Source organism: Corylus avellana, chromosome ca4 (assembly GCF_901000735.1).
Source record: "Corylus avellana chromosome ca4, CavTom2PMs-1.0".
NCBI lineage: Eukaryota > Viridiplantae > Streptophyta > Magnoliopsida > Fagales > Betulaceae > Corylus > Corylus avellana.
In genome coordinates, this window is record NC_081544.1 from 32,187,293 (window position 1) to 32,205,442 (window position 18,150).

The following is an 18,150-nucleotide window of genomic DNA, read 5'->3' on the forward strand; positions in this document are numbered from 1 at the left end:
TTTTCTAAACAGAAAGATCAAATGCCCATTTAAAGGTAGCTAGATTCCCAACTTTATAACACCTACAACATGGATCGAATAAAGCTTCGACATCAACCCAGCACTCCATCCAATCTTTTTTTCACGAAATCAATCCACGATTGGTTCGTGTGACGTGATTGCCTGAAATTCATCAAGTCACGTAGGTTTCAGCTCTCCTTTCCCTGTTTGAAATGGTATCAGCCGCCTACATTTCCTTCTCAACCCAGATGGAGACTTCTATTTCCATCTGAAAAAAGAAGCTTCATAGTCTTTTGCCGCAGCAGCCGCCCATGCATTGAAAACAGTGAGAGGACGTGAAACAGAGTGTGTGTGAGAGGGAGAAACAACCCCTCCTTTTTTCTTACTTTTGTAGTGCTGCACGTCCTACCAGAAGATTTTGATTCTTATTTGGATGTATTAAAGCTATTTTTTCTTTACTAATTTACGGCTTGTTAATGCTCTTGCTACCGAATCACCAGTTCACCACTCATTCCAAACCCACCAAGCATGTACGCAGCGAAGTATTAGGAGTAGTACACTACAAAAAAGACAGGAATGGTGACACCTTTGTTAGTGTTGTTGTGTTAAAACAATGCTAATAGGCGTTCCTTTACTGTTCAATCGACATCTTTTACAGTGCAACAACGCCACAAATGGTGTCGTTGCAGCAGAAATTCAGCTTTCCTTCAATTAATCAACAATACAACTCAAGCAATCCCCACCAATAGCAAACCACTTAAAATTAATATTTAAATATTAATTAGATAATATTTATTTATTTAAATGATATGAATTGTTGTTCATTTTTTATTTATTTTTTGTATGTCATGAAAAGCAAAGTAACAAAAGACATTTAAGTTAGATTAAAGTTTGACTTTAGGAGAAAACTAATGTTGTTTTTATCATCAAATAAACATTTTACTATTTTTAAGGGGGTTTTTTATATTATCTTTTAAGATCTTTTATTTTTAAGGAGGCTTTATATATTTGCGGAGTACTGTTCGGAATCATTTTGTTAACCTTTTTAAAGTTGATCTAAAATTTAAAATTTTCATTGAATCAGCTCTAAGAAAATAAAAAAGAATGATATTAAACAATCAACTTTAACCGTCCATCCTTTTGAGCCGCCTTGCTTTTCGCCTTAAACACTATTTACAAGTTTATCAACTTCTTGTCATGATATGTTGCTTTTGCACTGAATTTCCGGTTTCTCCACTTCTATCCCCTACTAACTTAAGCAGAGTGTCATCCTTGATTCCCCCTCCTGCTATCTTATCTCTGGGAATGATCAACTTTGACCACCATCCAAGTTTCATTCATCCAAGTTTCTTCATACTATGAAGTCAATGAAACTTGGCAAGAAAATAATATAAAACTAACTAGAAACACAGCATTAGTAAATAGAAGTAGAATATTTGTAATTATACCTCAATCACATTCTAATCAGAGATGGAATCGAGGAGTAGGGAAGGCTGTTATTAAATTATCCAGAAATTTTAAAACTTCTGGTTTCGTCCCCTGATTATAAATTGTTTTTGTACTGATATGGTTCCTTGTACCAATTAAATTCATTTAACAAGACTAAGCTATATATGGTTTTATTGAAATGAAATGTATATGCATCAACAGTAGCCTTGCCATTTAGAACTGTGAAAAATGGAGTAATTGTTTAATCGGATATAGAAAGAAAAACCTTATAATGAAAACGGTTCAGACAGGTCAAGAACCGGGAAAGCGCCAAAGCAAAACCGAACCGGACAACAACGCGTAAAAAAGCAAAAAAGCTTTTCCTCGCAGACTGATTAGACCAAAGCAGAGCAAAACGGAGAGATAGAGAGGGCGAAACGTATGATTGCCCTCTCCGCCTCCGATCCCAATCTCCAGCACTACAACCTCGTTTTCCAACGACGACAACAACAACATCGAACAACCCTAACGTTATCTGATTTTATTCCTTCATTCATTTTTTTTCCCTCTCAATCACATGAATCTCTCATTCTCATTGTCCACGCCATTTCTTAGTCTTTGATGCGACGGTCGAATGCTCGTACACGGGTCTATTCCAAAGCTAGAACCCACAACGGAATGGATCCCATCAAGCTCCAAGTCCGACCCACCAGCCGCTCCAACTTATTCTCCCGCAATTCCAACTCCAAGCACACCAAATCGAAACTTTTGATCTTCGCTTTGATTTCGATCTCTTTTGCTTTGCTGTTATGTTACTTGTTGGTGTTCGGGAAAAGCTCGCGGAGCTCCGTGAAGAGAAAGTACGGGATCGTCATCGACGGAGGGAGCACCGGCACCCGGATCCACGTGTTCGAGTACCGGGTCGAGAATGGGCGTCCGGTGTACGATTTCGGGACGGACGGGTTGGCGACGATGCGGGTGAACCCAGGGCTCTCGGCGTTCGCGGAGGATCCGGATGGGGCGGGCAGGTCGTTGACGGAGCTCCTGGAGTTTGGAAAGGGAAGAATCCCGAGGGGGCGCTGGGGAGAGACCGAGATTCGGCTCATGGCAACCGCGGGGCTCCGGTTACTCGAGTCGGAGCTCCAGCAGCGAATTCTGGAGTCGTGTCGGCAGGTGCTCCAGTCGTCGGGGTTTAAGTTTCGGAACGAGTGGGCTTCGATTATTACCGGTATGCCATTCTGGTTTTCTTGTGTTTTTTTTAGCTTCCTGTGCTGTCATTATGAGGGTTCTGTTATGCTTGTGATTTTGTATGTGAAAATGGAGAATCATTACAAATGTGACACCAGTTTGATATGACGGAGTTATGGGACGACAGGACGTATTGTAGCTCTGCTAGTGCCACATTGTCTTACTAACTAATGGAGAATGGTTTGGAAGAGAAAATGTGTTACGGATAGAAATTATTGGTGAGAAAGGCTTAGGAGTTGTGTTAAATTAGGAGTTTTGTTAATAATTATTTATAGTTTTAAGATTAGTTTCATCATTTTAGAATTAGGATTAGTTAGGTTTATCATTACTACGAATGTTAATTTGTCTTTTTCTAATGTAAAAGACGGCTGAATTTTAATAAATGCACCTGGATAATTATTTAACCAGTTACATGCTTGAAAAATTAAGCATGTACCAATTTGATATCAAAGCCAAGTTGCCCATAACCCACACATTCAAGTTAATGGGAAATTCCCATCTATCTAGACGTGTGGAGCAACTGATGGATCGTTTAGAGCAACAAATGAGGTATTTTAGCGCTTCTTTGGGCAAAATGATTCAAGAAGTAAAATAGAAGAACCGTGCAATGTCTGCCAACCTCAACAACATAGGGGTTGAAAAAACTGAGGAAATCAAATATTCTCAATAGCCACGGACATTGTCACCCCCACACCCATCACAACCAAAAACACCCAATGACCATAGCAGCCACTCCATCGATCCACATGAGGGCTTCACCACGTGGAAACCCCATCTCCACAAATAGTGACATTCCCACACATTGTTTTGTGCTTAATTTCTCAAGTGCATAATGGGATAAATTTAAGTAGGTTCTTAGAAGGAACCTACCTACGTTTGGAAAATAATTCTCTGCATGCCTTTATTAAAATTCAGCAGTCTTTAAATAGACTCACAATAGAAAAATATAAATAACATTCAAACTAATGATAAACCTAATCTTAAAATAACTAATCATAATCATAAAATGATGAAACTAATTTTAAAACAACTATAATCATTATTTTAAAAAATCCTAATTTAACACAAGTTTTAAGCCTTTCTCACCATAACTGTTATCTGTAGCAAAATGTTTCTGGTTGTAGTTCAATTGGGGTATGTGTTTATGTATGTGGGTTTGAAGGTTGGCTGGAAACATAGGAACAATGAGAGCTAATCCCAACAGAAGACCACCAAGACTAACATCTGTATCTATGAAAAAGACGAAGGGGAGAGCTTATGGGTGTGTTGTTGGTCGTTATAAAATTTGCAAGTGATGTGTATGGTTTTTGTACAATATCAGTCTGCTCAAACTGACTGTTGATAATTCCATGCTAGCGAATCCAGAAATTGTTGGTAAAATCTTTTTTTTTATTGCGATATTGCAGCATTTATTGCATTCACGTTTTGCTATTGCCTATCTTGGCATCCTATGAATTTTTAGATATATGATACTAAAGCTTTATCTCTTCTTTTGGACATTATGAATCCCGTTGGTAAATTGATCCTAATCATATATATTATGCACACATTTTGCTTCACTTCCTCCGTGGAAGCTTAATGCTGAATAATGTGTTTGTGTTAGGCTCTGATGAAGGGCTTTATGCTTGGGTTGTTGCAAACTATGCTCTTGGGACTCTTGGGGGGGATCCTTTGCAGACAACTGGGATTATTGAACTTGGTGGGGCTTCTGCTCAGGTTTAGTTCTTTCTCCCTGCTTCTAAGTATTTTTGAATATTTGGAATTCTGGTCACTGTATTTTGTCCCATAGCAATTTGCTATATCCACTGCCTTACAATTGGGAGTCATACAAGCCAACAAGTTGGATGCATGGCATTGCAGGTCCAGAGTAGTATGCATCTATTAGATCCTTCCCAGCAATTACCCTTCATATATGGAAAACTTGATTAACCAATATTTTTTAGCAATCTTAGTCTAGAGGACAAGAATATGAGTTAGTCTATAGTATGCTTAACGTGTATATTTTATTCTCAATAATCTAAGTTAGCGTCATATTAAGATGTAAGAGCTGTGCAAAATGTGGAAGTTTATTGATTTGGGCATCTAGTACTCAGTGCTAGTAATCATTTATAGAATGCTGAAAATAAAGGCTTCCGCAACTTCATTCCATGGCTCATCTAGGAACTTATTTGTTATATGTGTGTCCTTTTGAGAGGCTTCTGAAATGAATTTCAATTTATCTGCTTGTTTTTTTAAAGTTTAGAAGCATGATTATCTGACATTGTTACTTAGAATATCTGGGTTTTCATCTTATTTCAGGTTACCTTTGTTTCAAGTGAGTCAATGCCTCCTGAGTTCTCACGTACTGTCAGATTTGGGAACATTACGTATAATCTCTACAGCCACAGTTTTCTTCATTTTGGTCAGGTAACTGTTCATTCCTATCTGTATCGAACTTCAAAAGGAATGAAATCTGTTTTTATCATTATCTTGCATAATGGTCTGAATTTTCATTTATGTTCTACAATATGATTTGGAGCTTTTGTAATGTGTGCTTTTTGGCAGAATGTTGCCTTTGACTCATTTAAGGAAGCACTTATTTCATCAGACTTGAACTTGGGTAAATATACATACTTTTGCTCTTCTGTTATGAGTATTGCAACATTGAATTTCAGTCAGTATCCTGTTAGACACCTGCATTGGGTTATTGCATAAAAATATATATTTTTTTTTGATAAGTATACTAAAGAATACTTATCAAAAAAATTATTTAGTTTTATGTTTTATTTCATTTTGACGAGTATGGGTGTTTTGGGCAATTCAATAAACAGGCGTTGCTCTAATTTAGGGTTTAGCCGTGACTCTATTTAAGTGTAATTTGTACTCCAATAGAGGGAGACTTTGATAGAATAAAAATTATGCCCCCCCAGCTTCTTTCTGCACCCCAGATTCTTCTCTTTTTCTCTCCCCATAGCTTCTACTTTCTCTCCTTTCTTCCCGTTTGTTTCTTTCTTCTCTCTTTGCCCTACTTTTATCGTGTGATTTTTTGTGATTATTGCGGTCCTACATCAAATTTGGCATCAGAGCTTAATCCGATTGTTAACTTATAACAATCATGCGATGTGACAACCACCATTCCAACATAGCCACTGTCCATCATCATTGCCTCTCCACTGTCTACCAAAGCAAAGCAAACTGTAAAACCCACCAACTTCCAAAACCCCGAGACTGCTGCCATTCAAAAAAAAAAAAAAAAAAAGAATTAAGAAAATCCCCAAACAGCACTACCGTGCCACAACCAACCGCCCACAGCAATCTGCTCACCGCCGTGGCCCAAACCCACCACAATGCCACAACCAATGACCCACAACATGATGGGCAGTCCTCTGCACAGCCTAAAGCACCACCACCAAAACACCCACACACCCAACCGGTAACCACCACACAAATCCAACCCACCATCCTATCCAAAAGAAAACAAAAACTGCCTAATACCTATCGCACCAATCTTCATCCATCGGAGCCAACCCCAACCACGCTGGAACCAACCACATCACCCAACTGCCCGCCATCACCAAATTCTAATCCACAAACCCACCTGGCATCAATCATTCATACCCATTGGTTGCTACCGCTTGTACAAGCTGGACATCTTGGCCTCTCTCTGTCTCTCTCTCTATTTAAACCTCGATTTGGGATTCATACAGTTTGCACAGGTTAAGTAGAAGTTTCTTTGGTATAAAAGATGCAAGGAATATTGCTATTGCTGTTTACAGTCTTTTGTCATCAGGTGTTACCTCCGATTGGGTGGGTATGGGGCATAACTATGTAATGTCTTATGGTCAGTAATAAGAGGAAGTTCTTTGTCCGTAAATGCAGTTACTGAATCAGTTTCCGTAACTATGTAATGTCTTACATCAGTTTCCTTTAATGCAGTTACTGAATCTCTTCAAAAGGGTACTTTGTTAGATCCTTGTACTCCTAAAGGGTATTCACATAACGTGGAGTTGCTGAAGCTTTCGCCAGGTTCTATGGAAGATAAGAGTAAATATTTAGCTACTCTTCAATCTAATGGGAACTTTTCAGAGTGCAGATCTGCTGCATTGATGCTGTTACAAAAAGGAAAAGGTTACTATTCAGGACTGTATTGTTAAATTCCTGTTTCAAAATTTCTGTTCATTTTTTTCTAGATAGTGGTGGGGATGATCATTTCTTTATCTGAACGCAGAGAAATGCTCATATCAGAGTTGCTACATAGGATCAACTTTTATACCTAAACTTCGGGGGAAGTTTTTGGCGACAGAAAATTTCTTCTATACGTCAAGGGTATTTTGCATTTTCTTTTTAGACCAATGTATCATGCTTGCTTAGTGTCCTGCTTTTATTGTTCTTGACTTCTATATGATCCATCTGGAAGAATCGATAGTACTTTTCAAAGACTCTTTAATTTCTATTCTGACCATATATAGCATCTTTAGATGTACTTGATTACATGTTTTTCTGATTCGTTTTTTTCTTTTCTGTCTCTTTAGTTCTTTGGTTTGGGTAGGAAGGCATTCCTTTCTGAGCTGATGATGGCTGGACAACAATTCTGTGGAGAGGATTGGTCAAAGTTGAAGAAGAAATACCATTCTCGTAACGAGGAAGATTTACTGCGCTATTGCTTTTCTGCAGCATATATCGTGGCCCTACTTCATGATAGTCTAGGAGTTTCTTTGGATGATAAAGGGTATGTTCCTTTAGTAGCCGGCTGGCTTGTTACAAGCTTCTTTTTCTTTTTAATGACATCCATATTTGTGTCTGTGTAGTCCACGTGTGTGCATTTGTGTATGTTTATGCCTGTGTTTTTGCAGTAAGTTGAATGTTATTGTCTGGAATTACTGTTGACCAGGATTGAGGTGGTTAATCATGCACGAAACATTCCACTTGATTGGGCTTTGGGAGCTTTCATTCTGCAGAGCACAGCAGAGTTGGATCAAGAGCACCCAGACTGGATGGCTAACATTGTAGGTGATGAATCACCCACGCTGCTCTCAGTAATTGCCATCTTCGTAATTTTGATGTTTGCGGCATGGTCTGTATCAAAGTGGAGGAAGCCCCAGTTGAAGACTATTTATGATCTTGAGAAAGGTCGGTATATAGTTACCCGTGTCAATAGATATTGATTGTCTATACACGTGGAGATTCATCCTAGGCGTGGGAAAAAAAAACAAAAAACAAAAAAAAAAAGCTTTGTAATTACCATACATTTAAATTATTTTATGCATCCCCAGTCTATGCCCAGAGTTCTTAAGGCTTTATGCAGATGGGAGAACAAAGAGTGCATGTTTGGGGTATCAGTACAGATTGTAAAGTTTTGTGGAGAAATATTAGAAGATCAGATTCCCATTTTGTAATCGGGTTGTGATACACACAACCTAGCACGCGGGGCAAAAATTTTTATTTTTTTATTTTTATTAAAATATTTTTTCGACTGGCATGCTTAGCACACCGGCATTCTCTTTTACTTCACCCTTTGTAATAAGCGGGAGTCCAAAATCAATTGAGAATCACCAAAATCCTTAGATACCATTAAGGATTTGTTTGGATGTGCGTCTGAATGGTTTAAAATTGCGCACTAAAAAAAGAAAAAGTACACGATTGGTAAATAAAATTAAAAGCACTTTTAAGAGTTTAAAAAGTCAAAAAAAAATGTATATATATATATATATATATATATATTAAAATGCACTTTTGGTAAAAATTAATAAAGTTTTTGCAAAAAAATATATATTTTTTAAATTAAAAGTTTTATTTCTCAATCATAATATCAAACATGCTCCAAGTGTTATAGCCAGCAATTTTTTTTTTTTTTTTTTAAAAAAAAGACCTTAATATATGTATGATTAATTTTGCAACATTAATATATATTATTTTAAAAATATTATAAAGTATAATAACATAATAAATTTTGAGTTAATAAAAGTGACAAGGACTAATGTAAAAGTGATCATGCTTATTTAATTTAAAACACTTATTATGTCACGTTAAAACGTTTTGTCAGAATAAAAAAAATAAAACCACCTCGCAAAATATATTAACTAACATACCCTGTATTTAGAAATGAACAATAGCTTTGAAAATATTCAGAGGGAGGATATATATATATATATGTCACGACTCACGTCAGCTGTGGCGTTTATAATCTTCGGTGATATTTTCCCAAGCCATTGCTTTTTTAGTTAATTTTAACAAAACAAAAACATCAAAAAAGGAATCAGTCAACTTTGGCACGACATATTCCGCTTCCAAATAACGTACAAACAAAAACCACAGATGATTACTCAACAAAAAATTAAAATAAAAATAAAAACCAGAGATGATTATGACGGTCAAGCAAAGTCCCATCAGAATAATAATATTAAAATATATATATATATATATTCAAATTTCCAAGTCTTCTTCCCTGATAGTGTACTCAGTACGACAGTGGTGGTCTACTTTGGCGCCTGTGTCTTTTACTTTTCTAACCTCACTATTTATTGCGTCATTTACAGCGCTAAAATGATATAAATTGATTTCTGGTTCTTTTGAGCTGTATGAAATGGATTTGGAAGCAGCAAAATTGACGTCACATTGGGCAGCTTCTTTATTCAACTCAATCCAAAGATAAGATATGAGGTCGATAGCCCAACAAAACTCGTTAGAAATTTTAATATTCCATAATGGCAAGAGAATGACATATAAAATAAAAGTGCAGGAAAAGGCTGGTGGAAGCCTTGATTGGGAAGCACCAGAGTGGGAGTGGGAATTGGGTTAGGCGACCCGGCTCTCTGGGTCGGTCAAAACTCAAAACTGCCCTGCCGCCCTATTCACGTACCTAAATTCAACATCAAATACACAATCATTAATTCACAATAAAATAAATGTAGATATGATCCACATATTTATACCTATTTAATAGGATGGAGATTAAATAACTCATCAACCCAACAGATTAATTTTAATTTTATTTGTTTAGTCCGTACAAGAGAAGGAAAAAAATTGAACTAATGTCGTCCGCTTCATGAGACGTAATCTTCAACTGATTAAGTTACCCTTTAAAAACTAGATTAAATCTATTTTGGTTAATCTTCTTCAACAATCCAACCAACATATTAATGGATATCTATATTTTATGGATTAGGATTATTTCTATTTCAAGTAAAACCAAGAAAAACCAATAAATTTTCTTGGTTTTACTTGAAATAGAAATAATCCTAATCCATAAAATGTATATGATAAATATATTTTTACATTATAAAAAAAAATTAAAATGCGGAAGATCTTCTTCAAATTTTATATGCAAAATAATCCTTTACTCGTACCAGTTGGGTCGTGGGTATTTGTGGGGCCCCGGACCGGATTAGGTTGGGAAATGGGAATAGGTCGTTTACGCGGCAATGCATATGGAAAATGACAGAAATACCCTTGAAGCCGTTGGATGCAAGGCTAGAAAACCCCGTTGACGATCGGTGAACCCGAGGCCAAGCCCGAATGACTCCCCCCACTATATATAGGCTATAGCCACTTTTCGGCAATTTCCAAACAAGTCAATAGGAAAGCGCGGAGCAAAATTCCATTTTTTGTCCTATTTCTTCGCTCTCACAAACATTTCCGCTGGTAATATTTGTATCCCCTCATTTTCTCTCTGGAATTTTCTCGGAAACCTCTCATTCGCTGCTCTCCCCCAAGCGATCAAGGAGTCCTCTACTCCCCGATTTCGCAGAAATTTGTTCAATTTAGGGCTTCTTTTTCAAGTTCAAGGTTTCTGAAGCTGTGACCTTGGGGGAGATTGTGGTGATCAATTTTAGGGGTTCCGGAGAGAAAATGAGCGATCACTTGGTGGTGTACGTGGACCGTCTGATTCCGCCTGCAGCCGTACAGCCAGTGGCGGAGTCGCAGACCGAGGGTCCTTCTGGCCCAGACCCAGACCCAGAAACTGCGGGGCCGTCGCGCTCGGTGGATGAGCGAAGAGAGGGCTCCGATGAGGAGGAGCCGCTGATTCAGATGGCGGAGTGCCGCATTTGCCAGGAGGAGGACAGCGTCAAGAACTTGGAGACCCCTTGTGCTTGTAGTGGCAGCTTAAAGGTATATAAGCTTTGTGTCCCTTCTCACGTGTGGTAATCGAATTGGAAGTATTTGAATCTGTTTGTGTATGTGTGTTGTTGGTAGTTGTAGGATTGAGATTAAGAAGTTCGTGGTTGGTTATCGAAGAGGCTCGGGAAAATATGTTTGGTTGGTTGGGAAGGAAAATGGTTTTTATATAAAAGCAGATGGAAGTGATATAGATGTATTTCTATTGAAGGAGAATGGAAACAAGTAATGAGAACTTGAAATTGTTTGTTTGGATAACGAAAGGCATCTTGATTATGTTTTTTTGAAGCTGTTGAAACTTCTCGTCTATTTGGTTGATATGTGGTGGCTCTGTTGAGGGTGATGGGTTTAGTAATTATGTTTTGTTACCATGAGGTCGCTAAGGAAAAGTGGTAGTGGTTCGACTTGGTTTGGAGTTTGCTATTCTCTCTTGCACAATACAACATTTTTAGAGGTTTCAGGTTGGTTGTTAAAAGCTAATGGCAATAACTAATAGATTCTTTGCTAGGAGTAATGTGTGATACTATGTTCCACCCATTTTGAAAAACAAAACCACAATCTTCATGCAGTGGGTGATTATCCTGCATTTGATAACAGTAGATTAATTACCTTTCTCGTAAATCCTTGATCTAGAATTCTGGTAGCTTCTGTGTTTATGAGAATTTGTGCAAACTGTAATAATTAATTCAAAAACCATGGCTATTGGTACTAGCTTTTTTTTTTAAGGATTATTTCTGTGGATAACAAGTTAGAGCTAGCAAATAACTTCTTTTGGTATAAATGTGAAAATGTTTTATTAAGCCATGGACGCCACTAAAAGCTACACTGGGGAGTGACAGTGTCCGTCCTTTTTTCTAATTATCTTTTTCTTCTCTTAAGCAATGAAATTTGTATTAGTTCACTTTGCTATTTTGATTTCTTGCATATATTAATGGCTTCCAATTTTGTTCAGTATGCGCATAGGAAGTGTGTTCAGCATTGGTGCAATGAGAAAGGAGATATAACTTGTGAGATCTGTCATCAGGTATGCTTTTTGAATCTTATTCTTTATGTGGTGTGCTATTTCCTAACCTATCAAAAAAAATGTGGTGTGTTATTTCCTAAGCAGCATCCATGCTGTAAAAGTTAATTTTTTTTATGATACTGATAGCTATATGATATTCAATGTTTTTCCTTTAAAGCATTCTTGAGTACTATTATGCTTGTACCTTTAGATATGTGATGGTTAAAGATTTAATATAATGGGGCATGGGTTGAACTACCAGTTTCCTGCTCTCTTAAGAAAAATAAATTTTAACTGAAATGGAAGCCATAGGTATGAACCATATATATATGCTTCATGGAGTTGTGCTTATGTACAATTTTACCTTTAGATAAGCAAGCTATTAATATATTTTCACTGAGAGTGTGTTTTGGATCAAAGTGGATGGTGGCATGTTTTGGAATGTATTTTGGCTGTACCTTTTGATTGTTAAAATCTTGTAGGTTAAGTTATTTTTATATGAACCTCATTGTTGATGCTGCTCTTTGTTTTTGATATACAGTCTTACCAATCTGGTTATACTGCTCCACCTCGCCCTGAAGAAACTGCCATTAATATTGGGTAAGTTAAAGCTTCGTATGTGTTTTAAATTATATAAGTATATACTTTTGTGAGTTTTATGATCATGCATGGTAGAGATATCAATCTGGATAAGTCTCACGAAATCTTTGGGTAACGGTTCCTTCTTTCAGTGGAGGCTGGACAATCTCTGGCACCCCTTTGGATCTTAGTGATCCTCGCATCCTGGCAATTGCAGAAGCGGAACGTCACTTTTTGGAAGCTGAGTATGATGAGTATGCAGCTTCAAATGCTAGTGGAGCCGCATTTTGCCGTTCAGCTGCTCTAATTGTAAGCCCATAAATTATGAATTCTTTAGCGTAGAATTATATGCAGAATTCCATGAATCATCACACACAAAGGCATACACCTACGCATACATACATATATACATATGTATGAATATCATGAACATTCTCCTGTTAAGAGGTCTATTAACCTCATATACATAATGTATGAATATCATTGAGCATTCTCCTGTTAAGAGGTCCATTTACCTCATATGGTCATGCGAATAGCTCATTGCTTATATGTAATATTTATCGAAGTATGTATACAAACTTTAAGCTCTTATTGATATTCAATATTTGATGGAAGAGAGCTTTGGGGAAATGAAAAAACTAGAACTGCTTGCCATGATTGTTAAGCCCTTGAAGGTGTTTCCTCTTTCCAGCATTAAAGTTTCATTTATGCCAATTACCGTTGGTCATGCAAATGACATTTTTCTGTTAAGAAAAGGGGAAAAAAAGAAAAATATTTCCCATTCTTAGAAATCCCATGCATCTAAGATCCTGACTTGGTCTATTTGGCAGTTAATGGCCCTCCTGCTCTTGCGGCATGCATTGACCATCACAGATCCTGATGGAGAAGATGATGCATCTACTTTTTTCTCTGTAAGTGTGGAATTTAAACTTAAAAGTTCTTGAAGGGCCATGTGGTGCTGCACCCTTTATTTCAAAGTTCATTTTGTGGTTAACCAAGCTGATATTTAGTTGATTTTCTGCAGCTCTTCTTGCTTCGAGCTGCTGGGTTTCTGTTGCCCTGCTACATAATGGCTTGGGCCATAAGTATCTTGCAGCGGCGACGTCAAAGACAGGTCAGTCTTGCCTTTAGCTCTACTCTTAATTGTAAATTCTATTATTTGTCTTTATTTTTCACCTTTTTTCTTTCTATAACTAATTTTTCTCCTTATAACAACTTATCAAAAAAAAAAAATTTCTCCTTATAACAAACTATCCAAACATGTAAATATTGTACTTGCTTTTGACAGCTCTTTTTGAGAATTCGAAATCTTAATGTGATGCATATGGTTTTGTATTTACAGGAGGCTGCAGCATTGGCAGCAACACAAGTTGCTTTTGTACTACAACCTGGGCAACGTAGGGGTCTGCAATTTGCGATAGCATCAGGACCCCCTGTGACTTCACACCAGGAACCTGTTTAATTTGCATGTGCACGCACCAACTCTTCATAGTTTCTATTCGAGAAGAAGAAAAAATTAGTGGAAAATAAATTATGAAGAAACAATGACGTTGTATTTTCCCCATATTTTGTTTTCCCCGTCCGATTCTATGTATGTATAGAAGAATTCGCACGCCTTTGCTTGAGCGAGCACCTGATTGTTATCTAGAATGTGTTATCTTGTTCGCATAAATATCTGTTAAACTTGTTTGGTAATAACTATTCTTGATCCATCTATTTTTGTAATCATCACTGTTCCTCGTATTGATATTGGGCCTTTAATAGACCTTTTTTTCTTTTTTAATTACCAATTTGATGTTTCATTATGTGATTCTCTTACAGAAGTTTTCTTTCATTTTTCCTTCCCACCAAATGGAACTTGATTTAGTGAATCTCGAAGAAAGTAAATGCCAAGTATAGTTGTAATCTCATCTCTCATAAGTACGTGGCACGTCACATTGAGGATAAAACTAGTAGATAGCAGGTCTCACTCACTTTTTTACACACGTGACAACCACTATTGAGCATAACTACGAAAGCTCAGCCTCTGGAGGTTATAGGAATCACCCTTAATAAAGTAGCGGGCGTAACAAGGGTTTAATATTTGGTCATGAAGTGGCAAGAGCAAGCATATATTCTCCCTCAGTCTTGGTGGCAAGGATTGTGATCCGAGGAGATCAATGCTAAAGTAGAGCAAGGAACTCGCCTTTAACTTATAATTTGCTAACATTCTGATTGTTGTTTTCCCTTTTGTCTTTGCTTTTTAGAATTAACACATGCTAACCAACACATCTATCTGTTCTGCCAATAATTAATCTAGGCCATTGTTCACCCATCTCTTACTTGATGGTTCACATGATGTGATGGACGGCGGCGGTTTAGCATGACCCATGATGCTGCATTAAACGCTCAAATTCAGTCACATGGTTCTTAGTTCTTACAGTATAATCAAAGAAATAAACTTTGGAAAAGCAATGGAACAGGGAATTGTTCAAAGATTGGTAATGATCTGTGAACTCAATTTGCTTTATCTTCTTTTACTTTGCTTTGTTGTGCTCCTTTTCCTCCCTTTTCTTTGGTGGCTTAGTCAGTAGACCATTGCACTGAGACAGTCGAGGTAGGGGAGGGGGAGCTAAGGCTCTTGGGACCTTTAGATTTTAAATAAAATTAACAAAAGCCACAACTTTAAGACTAACCCCCGAGAATCCAGAAATATTATATATATCATAAGAGGGTATGGGATCCACCTAATTATTAAAAGGATTCATTGTAATGGTATAATACTTATTAAAAAAAAAAAAAAAGCCAAAGGCTATCTAATAAGTACATTAACAATAACATAGTACATGCCGTACCATAATCTAAGTAGAAGGCCCCACCTAACACTTATTTATTTCCTAATTTGGCAAAAGCTTGAAATAGAACGTTAGTATTATACTATTACATTCAATGACTGAGTTCGCAGGATCTAAAATTAAAAATTAGAAATCATTAAAAATATTTTAATTAATCAATATAAAAATTTGATTACATAACTGAAAATTTTCGAAAAGATTAAAAAAAAAAAAAAACTATATACAGTAAAGTGGCTTCAAAACTGCAAAATTAAGAAAAAAAAAAAAACACTATGGACATGGGCGCCTGCCGCCTGGCGGGCAAGGGGCATAGTTCGAGGGAGGGAGGAAGGGGAATGAGATGGAGCCCCTTCCCTCGTCTGTTGGCATGCACAAGGGATGGGGGTTTCAAAGAAGAAAATCTCTAAGAGATTCTCTATTGGAATATAAATATATAACAAAACCCGTTATTTCTTGTGAAATTAAAAGTTTTTAAGATAACTAGTAACTTAACATAATATCATAGAACAAGTCTTAAATTCAAACTCTAATTTCATAGTTTACCTTTTGTTTTAATTAAAATATTTCATGTGTTGTCTAGTCTCATACATAAGGTAAAGTGTTGGAATATTTATTAAATAATTAAAACTATCATTTTTCAATCAATTTAAACGTCTAAAATAAAGTGATAATTTCACATTCTCTCTCCTCAAAAAAAAAAAAAAAAAAAATTATTGATAATTTAACTTGTGTATAACACATCCACTCCAACATCCGTTGGGCACATCCAACACGCCTCCTAAGGAGATTAGTTGGAATTCGTGTGCCTTTCAATTTATCATGTTGCCAAAGAGATTGACATGTATTGCAATTCACATGGGTTCATGCATCATGATGCATGATGCATGATGCGTGAAACCCTCAAAAGAAAATTCAAACCTCATGGAGAAAAACGTAGACCAGAAAGCAACAACTCATCCAACCCCTTTTACTTTAATTGGAGGATAAAAAGCAAAGAATCATCCATTAACAAAACACCCAAGCTGGGGGCTGCATTGCTTGGACCATGACCAGTCACCCTTCAATATACGGCATTATGTCACCAGTTTGATAAAGTGTAAGAACTTATGCTTTAGAATGTTCCTAGTTGCATGTGATATACTGTGATATATATAGTTTGATAAAATAATCAAAAAGATGGTCTGCATGAATAAACGAGAAAAAATAATAATAATAATAATAAAATAACAGAAGAGAGAAGCTTGAAGTGGGTCTTATCCAAAATATTGAATGGGGAGATTTAGAGGTTGGCAGCACAAATAAGAGCGAAGAAAAGCATAAAGAAAGACATTTAGCACAAGAAACCAAGTGCTGTAATTTTTGTTGCATGGGGAATAGAGCTTGGAATTCTAAAGTGGAGAGGAGATCTTAGAATGGCATAAAGCAAGGGTTTGTTTCTTTTGGGGGCTGTTCTATTCCCCCTTCTTTCCCTTCCCCCCCATCTATTCTTTATATGACTTGCTTGTCACCATAGCAACGTTGTAGTTTTTGGGTGGTCCATGGCTTCTGTCTGCCCTGTTAAAAAAACAAAAACCTACTTTTCTTAATAACCAAGGAACAATTATTTACAGGAATACCCCTGCAAACAAATATTCATTTTCTTAAGACTATATCTCATCCCTCTTTGCCTATGGGAAAAGAATAATTAAAAAAAAAAAAACCTTATATCCTCCTGGTTGCATGTGACATTGATACATACCCAGCATATATTGGACCTAAAAGTACAGTTCGATGGCATCCACATGAGCTGAAACGATACTGAGCATAAACCATTGGGATAGCAAGAATATAACAGTCAGGTGCAAATACACGCAGGAAAGGTTGGGTAAATGCTCAGAAGAAAAAAAAGAAAAAAAAGAAAAAAAAGCAAGAATGATCGGGTAATGTGCCAAGATGGCTATGAGTCCGAGAGACAGAGTTGGCCTTTCCTTGGTAGACAAAAGCATGCCAAATGATAGAGAAGTACGAAAAAAGAAATGAAAAAAAGATACTTGGCTTCTCAAGGGTATTTGTCCTTGTCAGATTCTTGTATAACAGCCTTAATTTGCTTAGATTGCATAGTGAATCTAAAATTCCTTAAGGTGTCTTGGGTCCCTCTCCACTTTAATGCTTTAAAGCTCCCTCCAAATCCAATAAGAGATAAATAACTGGCTTATCTACAGGAATGGAACATAAGAATAGAAGGTTTACAAGCTCAGACCTGCTTATTCTGTTCTTATCCTAAACGAAAGGGAGATACTTCAATTCTCCTTGTTTGTTCGAGGGTAGAAACCATGGTTTTTAGTGCTCATAGAGCGTTCATCCTTCTTATCTGCATTGGGTTCTTAGCGGTTCAGCCAGATAAAGTTTCTGGCGTGAGAAGAACAGACCTTGCCCCCAAACCAGGCCAAGAAGTTCGTGGTGCACTGGCACAGAATCGACGTATTCTTAAGGATGTCGCCATGGAGGGAATGAACACAGAGAAGAAGTCAGCACGTGTAAACAAGAAGTTTGATCCAAATGAATCAAGCAAACGGAGAGTGCGAAAAGGATCAGATCCTATCCACAACAGGTCTTAATACATTCTTGTTACTCTGACTAGAAAGAGGAAGAGCAAGTTGACATCAAATGAAAGAATTAGCTTCTAGCAAAGAAGAGGAAACTAGAAGGCAGTAGATTCTGTCTGCTTTGTCAAGGAACTTTCATGAGGGTTTGTTGGTTAGTTGGTTGGTTGGGTTTCTTTTCTTTCTTTCTTTCTGTTTTTTTTTTTTTTTTTTTCAATCTTGTTTTGAGAGTTCTTTATCATAGAGAGGTGTATAGTCAAGCTACTAGAGGAAGTCCTGAATGGCATTCAGTGGCAAGCATCATATCTGTATTTTAAGCTGAAATCATAATCAATGACTGACAAAAGGCCAGTGTAGATGATGGTGCAGGCTCCCAGAAGAG

The 18,150-nt window shown here is 37.0% G+C and overlaps 3 protein-coding genes across 3 annotated transcripts; all 3 read left to right on the plus strand.

Moving 5' to 3' along the window:
• Positions 1–1,834: 1,834 nt before the first annotated feature.
• Positions 1,835–8,128, plus strand: LOC132179334 (probable apyrase 6). The gene is made up of 8 exons (XM_059592039.1): positions 1,835–2,656; positions 4,280–4,392; positions 4,975–5,082; positions 5,221–5,275; positions 6,592–6,783; positions 6,884–6,981; positions 7,188–7,384; positions 7,547–8,128. Exons 1-8 carry the CDS (start codon positions 2,050–2,052, stop codon positions 7,818–7,820), a joined length of 1,644 nt encoding a protein of 547 aa, XP_059448022.1. The 5' UTR covers positions 1,835–2,049; the 3' UTR covers positions 7,821–8,128.
• A 2,078-nt stretch (positions 8,129–10,206) lies between these two features.
• LOC132179815 (uncharacterized) lies at positions 10,207–14,097 on the plus strand. Its single transcript, XM_059592598.1, has 7 exons — positions 10,207–10,764; positions 11,723–11,794; positions 12,315–12,373; positions 12,505–12,661; positions 13,183–13,263; positions 13,377–13,466; positions 13,695–14,097. The coding sequence occupies exons 1-7, from the start codon at positions 10,504–10,506 to the stop codon at positions 13,812–13,814; spliced, it is 840 nt and encodes a 279-aa protein (XP_059448581.1). The 5' UTR covers positions 10,207–10,503; the 3' UTR covers positions 13,815–14,097.
• Positions 14,098–17,498: 3,401 nt separating this feature from the next.
• On the plus strand, positions 17,499–17,783 carry LOC132178430 (CLAVATA3/ESR (CLE)-related protein 45). Its single transcript, XM_059590869.1, has one exon. The coding sequence runs from the start codon at positions 17,499–17,501 to the stop codon at positions 17,781–17,783; it is 285 nt and encodes a 94-aa protein (XP_059446852.1).
• Positions 17,784–18,150: the final 367 nt, after the last annotated feature.

Bases quoted from the DNA above. Each gene is read 5' to 3' on its own strand.
- LOC132179815 (XM_059592598.1), top strand. From the start codon at position 10,504: ATGAGCGATCACTTGGTGGTGTACGTGGACCGTCTGATTCCGCCTGCA. The intron at 10,765-11,722 runs GTATATAAGCTT...AATTTTGTTCAG, and splicing joins CTTGTAGTGGCAGCTTAAAG to TATGCGCATAGGAAGTGTGT. The intron at 11,795-12,314 runs GTATGCTTTTTG...TTTGATATACAG, and splicing joins CTTGTGAGATCTGTCATCAG to TCTTACCAATCTGGTTATAC.
- LOC132179334 (XM_059592039.1), top strand. From the start codon at position 2,050: ATGCGACGGTCGAATGCTCGTACACGGGTCTATTCCAAAGCTAGAACC. The intron at 4,393-4,974 runs GTTTAGTTCTTT...ATCTTATTTCAG, and splicing joins TTGGTGGGGCTTCTGCTCAG to GTTACCTTTGTTTCAAGTGA. The intron at 6,784-6,883 runs GTTACTATTCAG...ATCTGAACGCAG, and splicing joins GCTGTTACAAAAAGGAAAAG to AGAAATGCTCATATCAGAGT.
- LOC132178430 (XM_059590869.1), top strand. From the start codon at position 17,499: ATGGTTTTTAGTGCTCATAGAGCGTTCATCCTTCTTATCTGCATTGGG.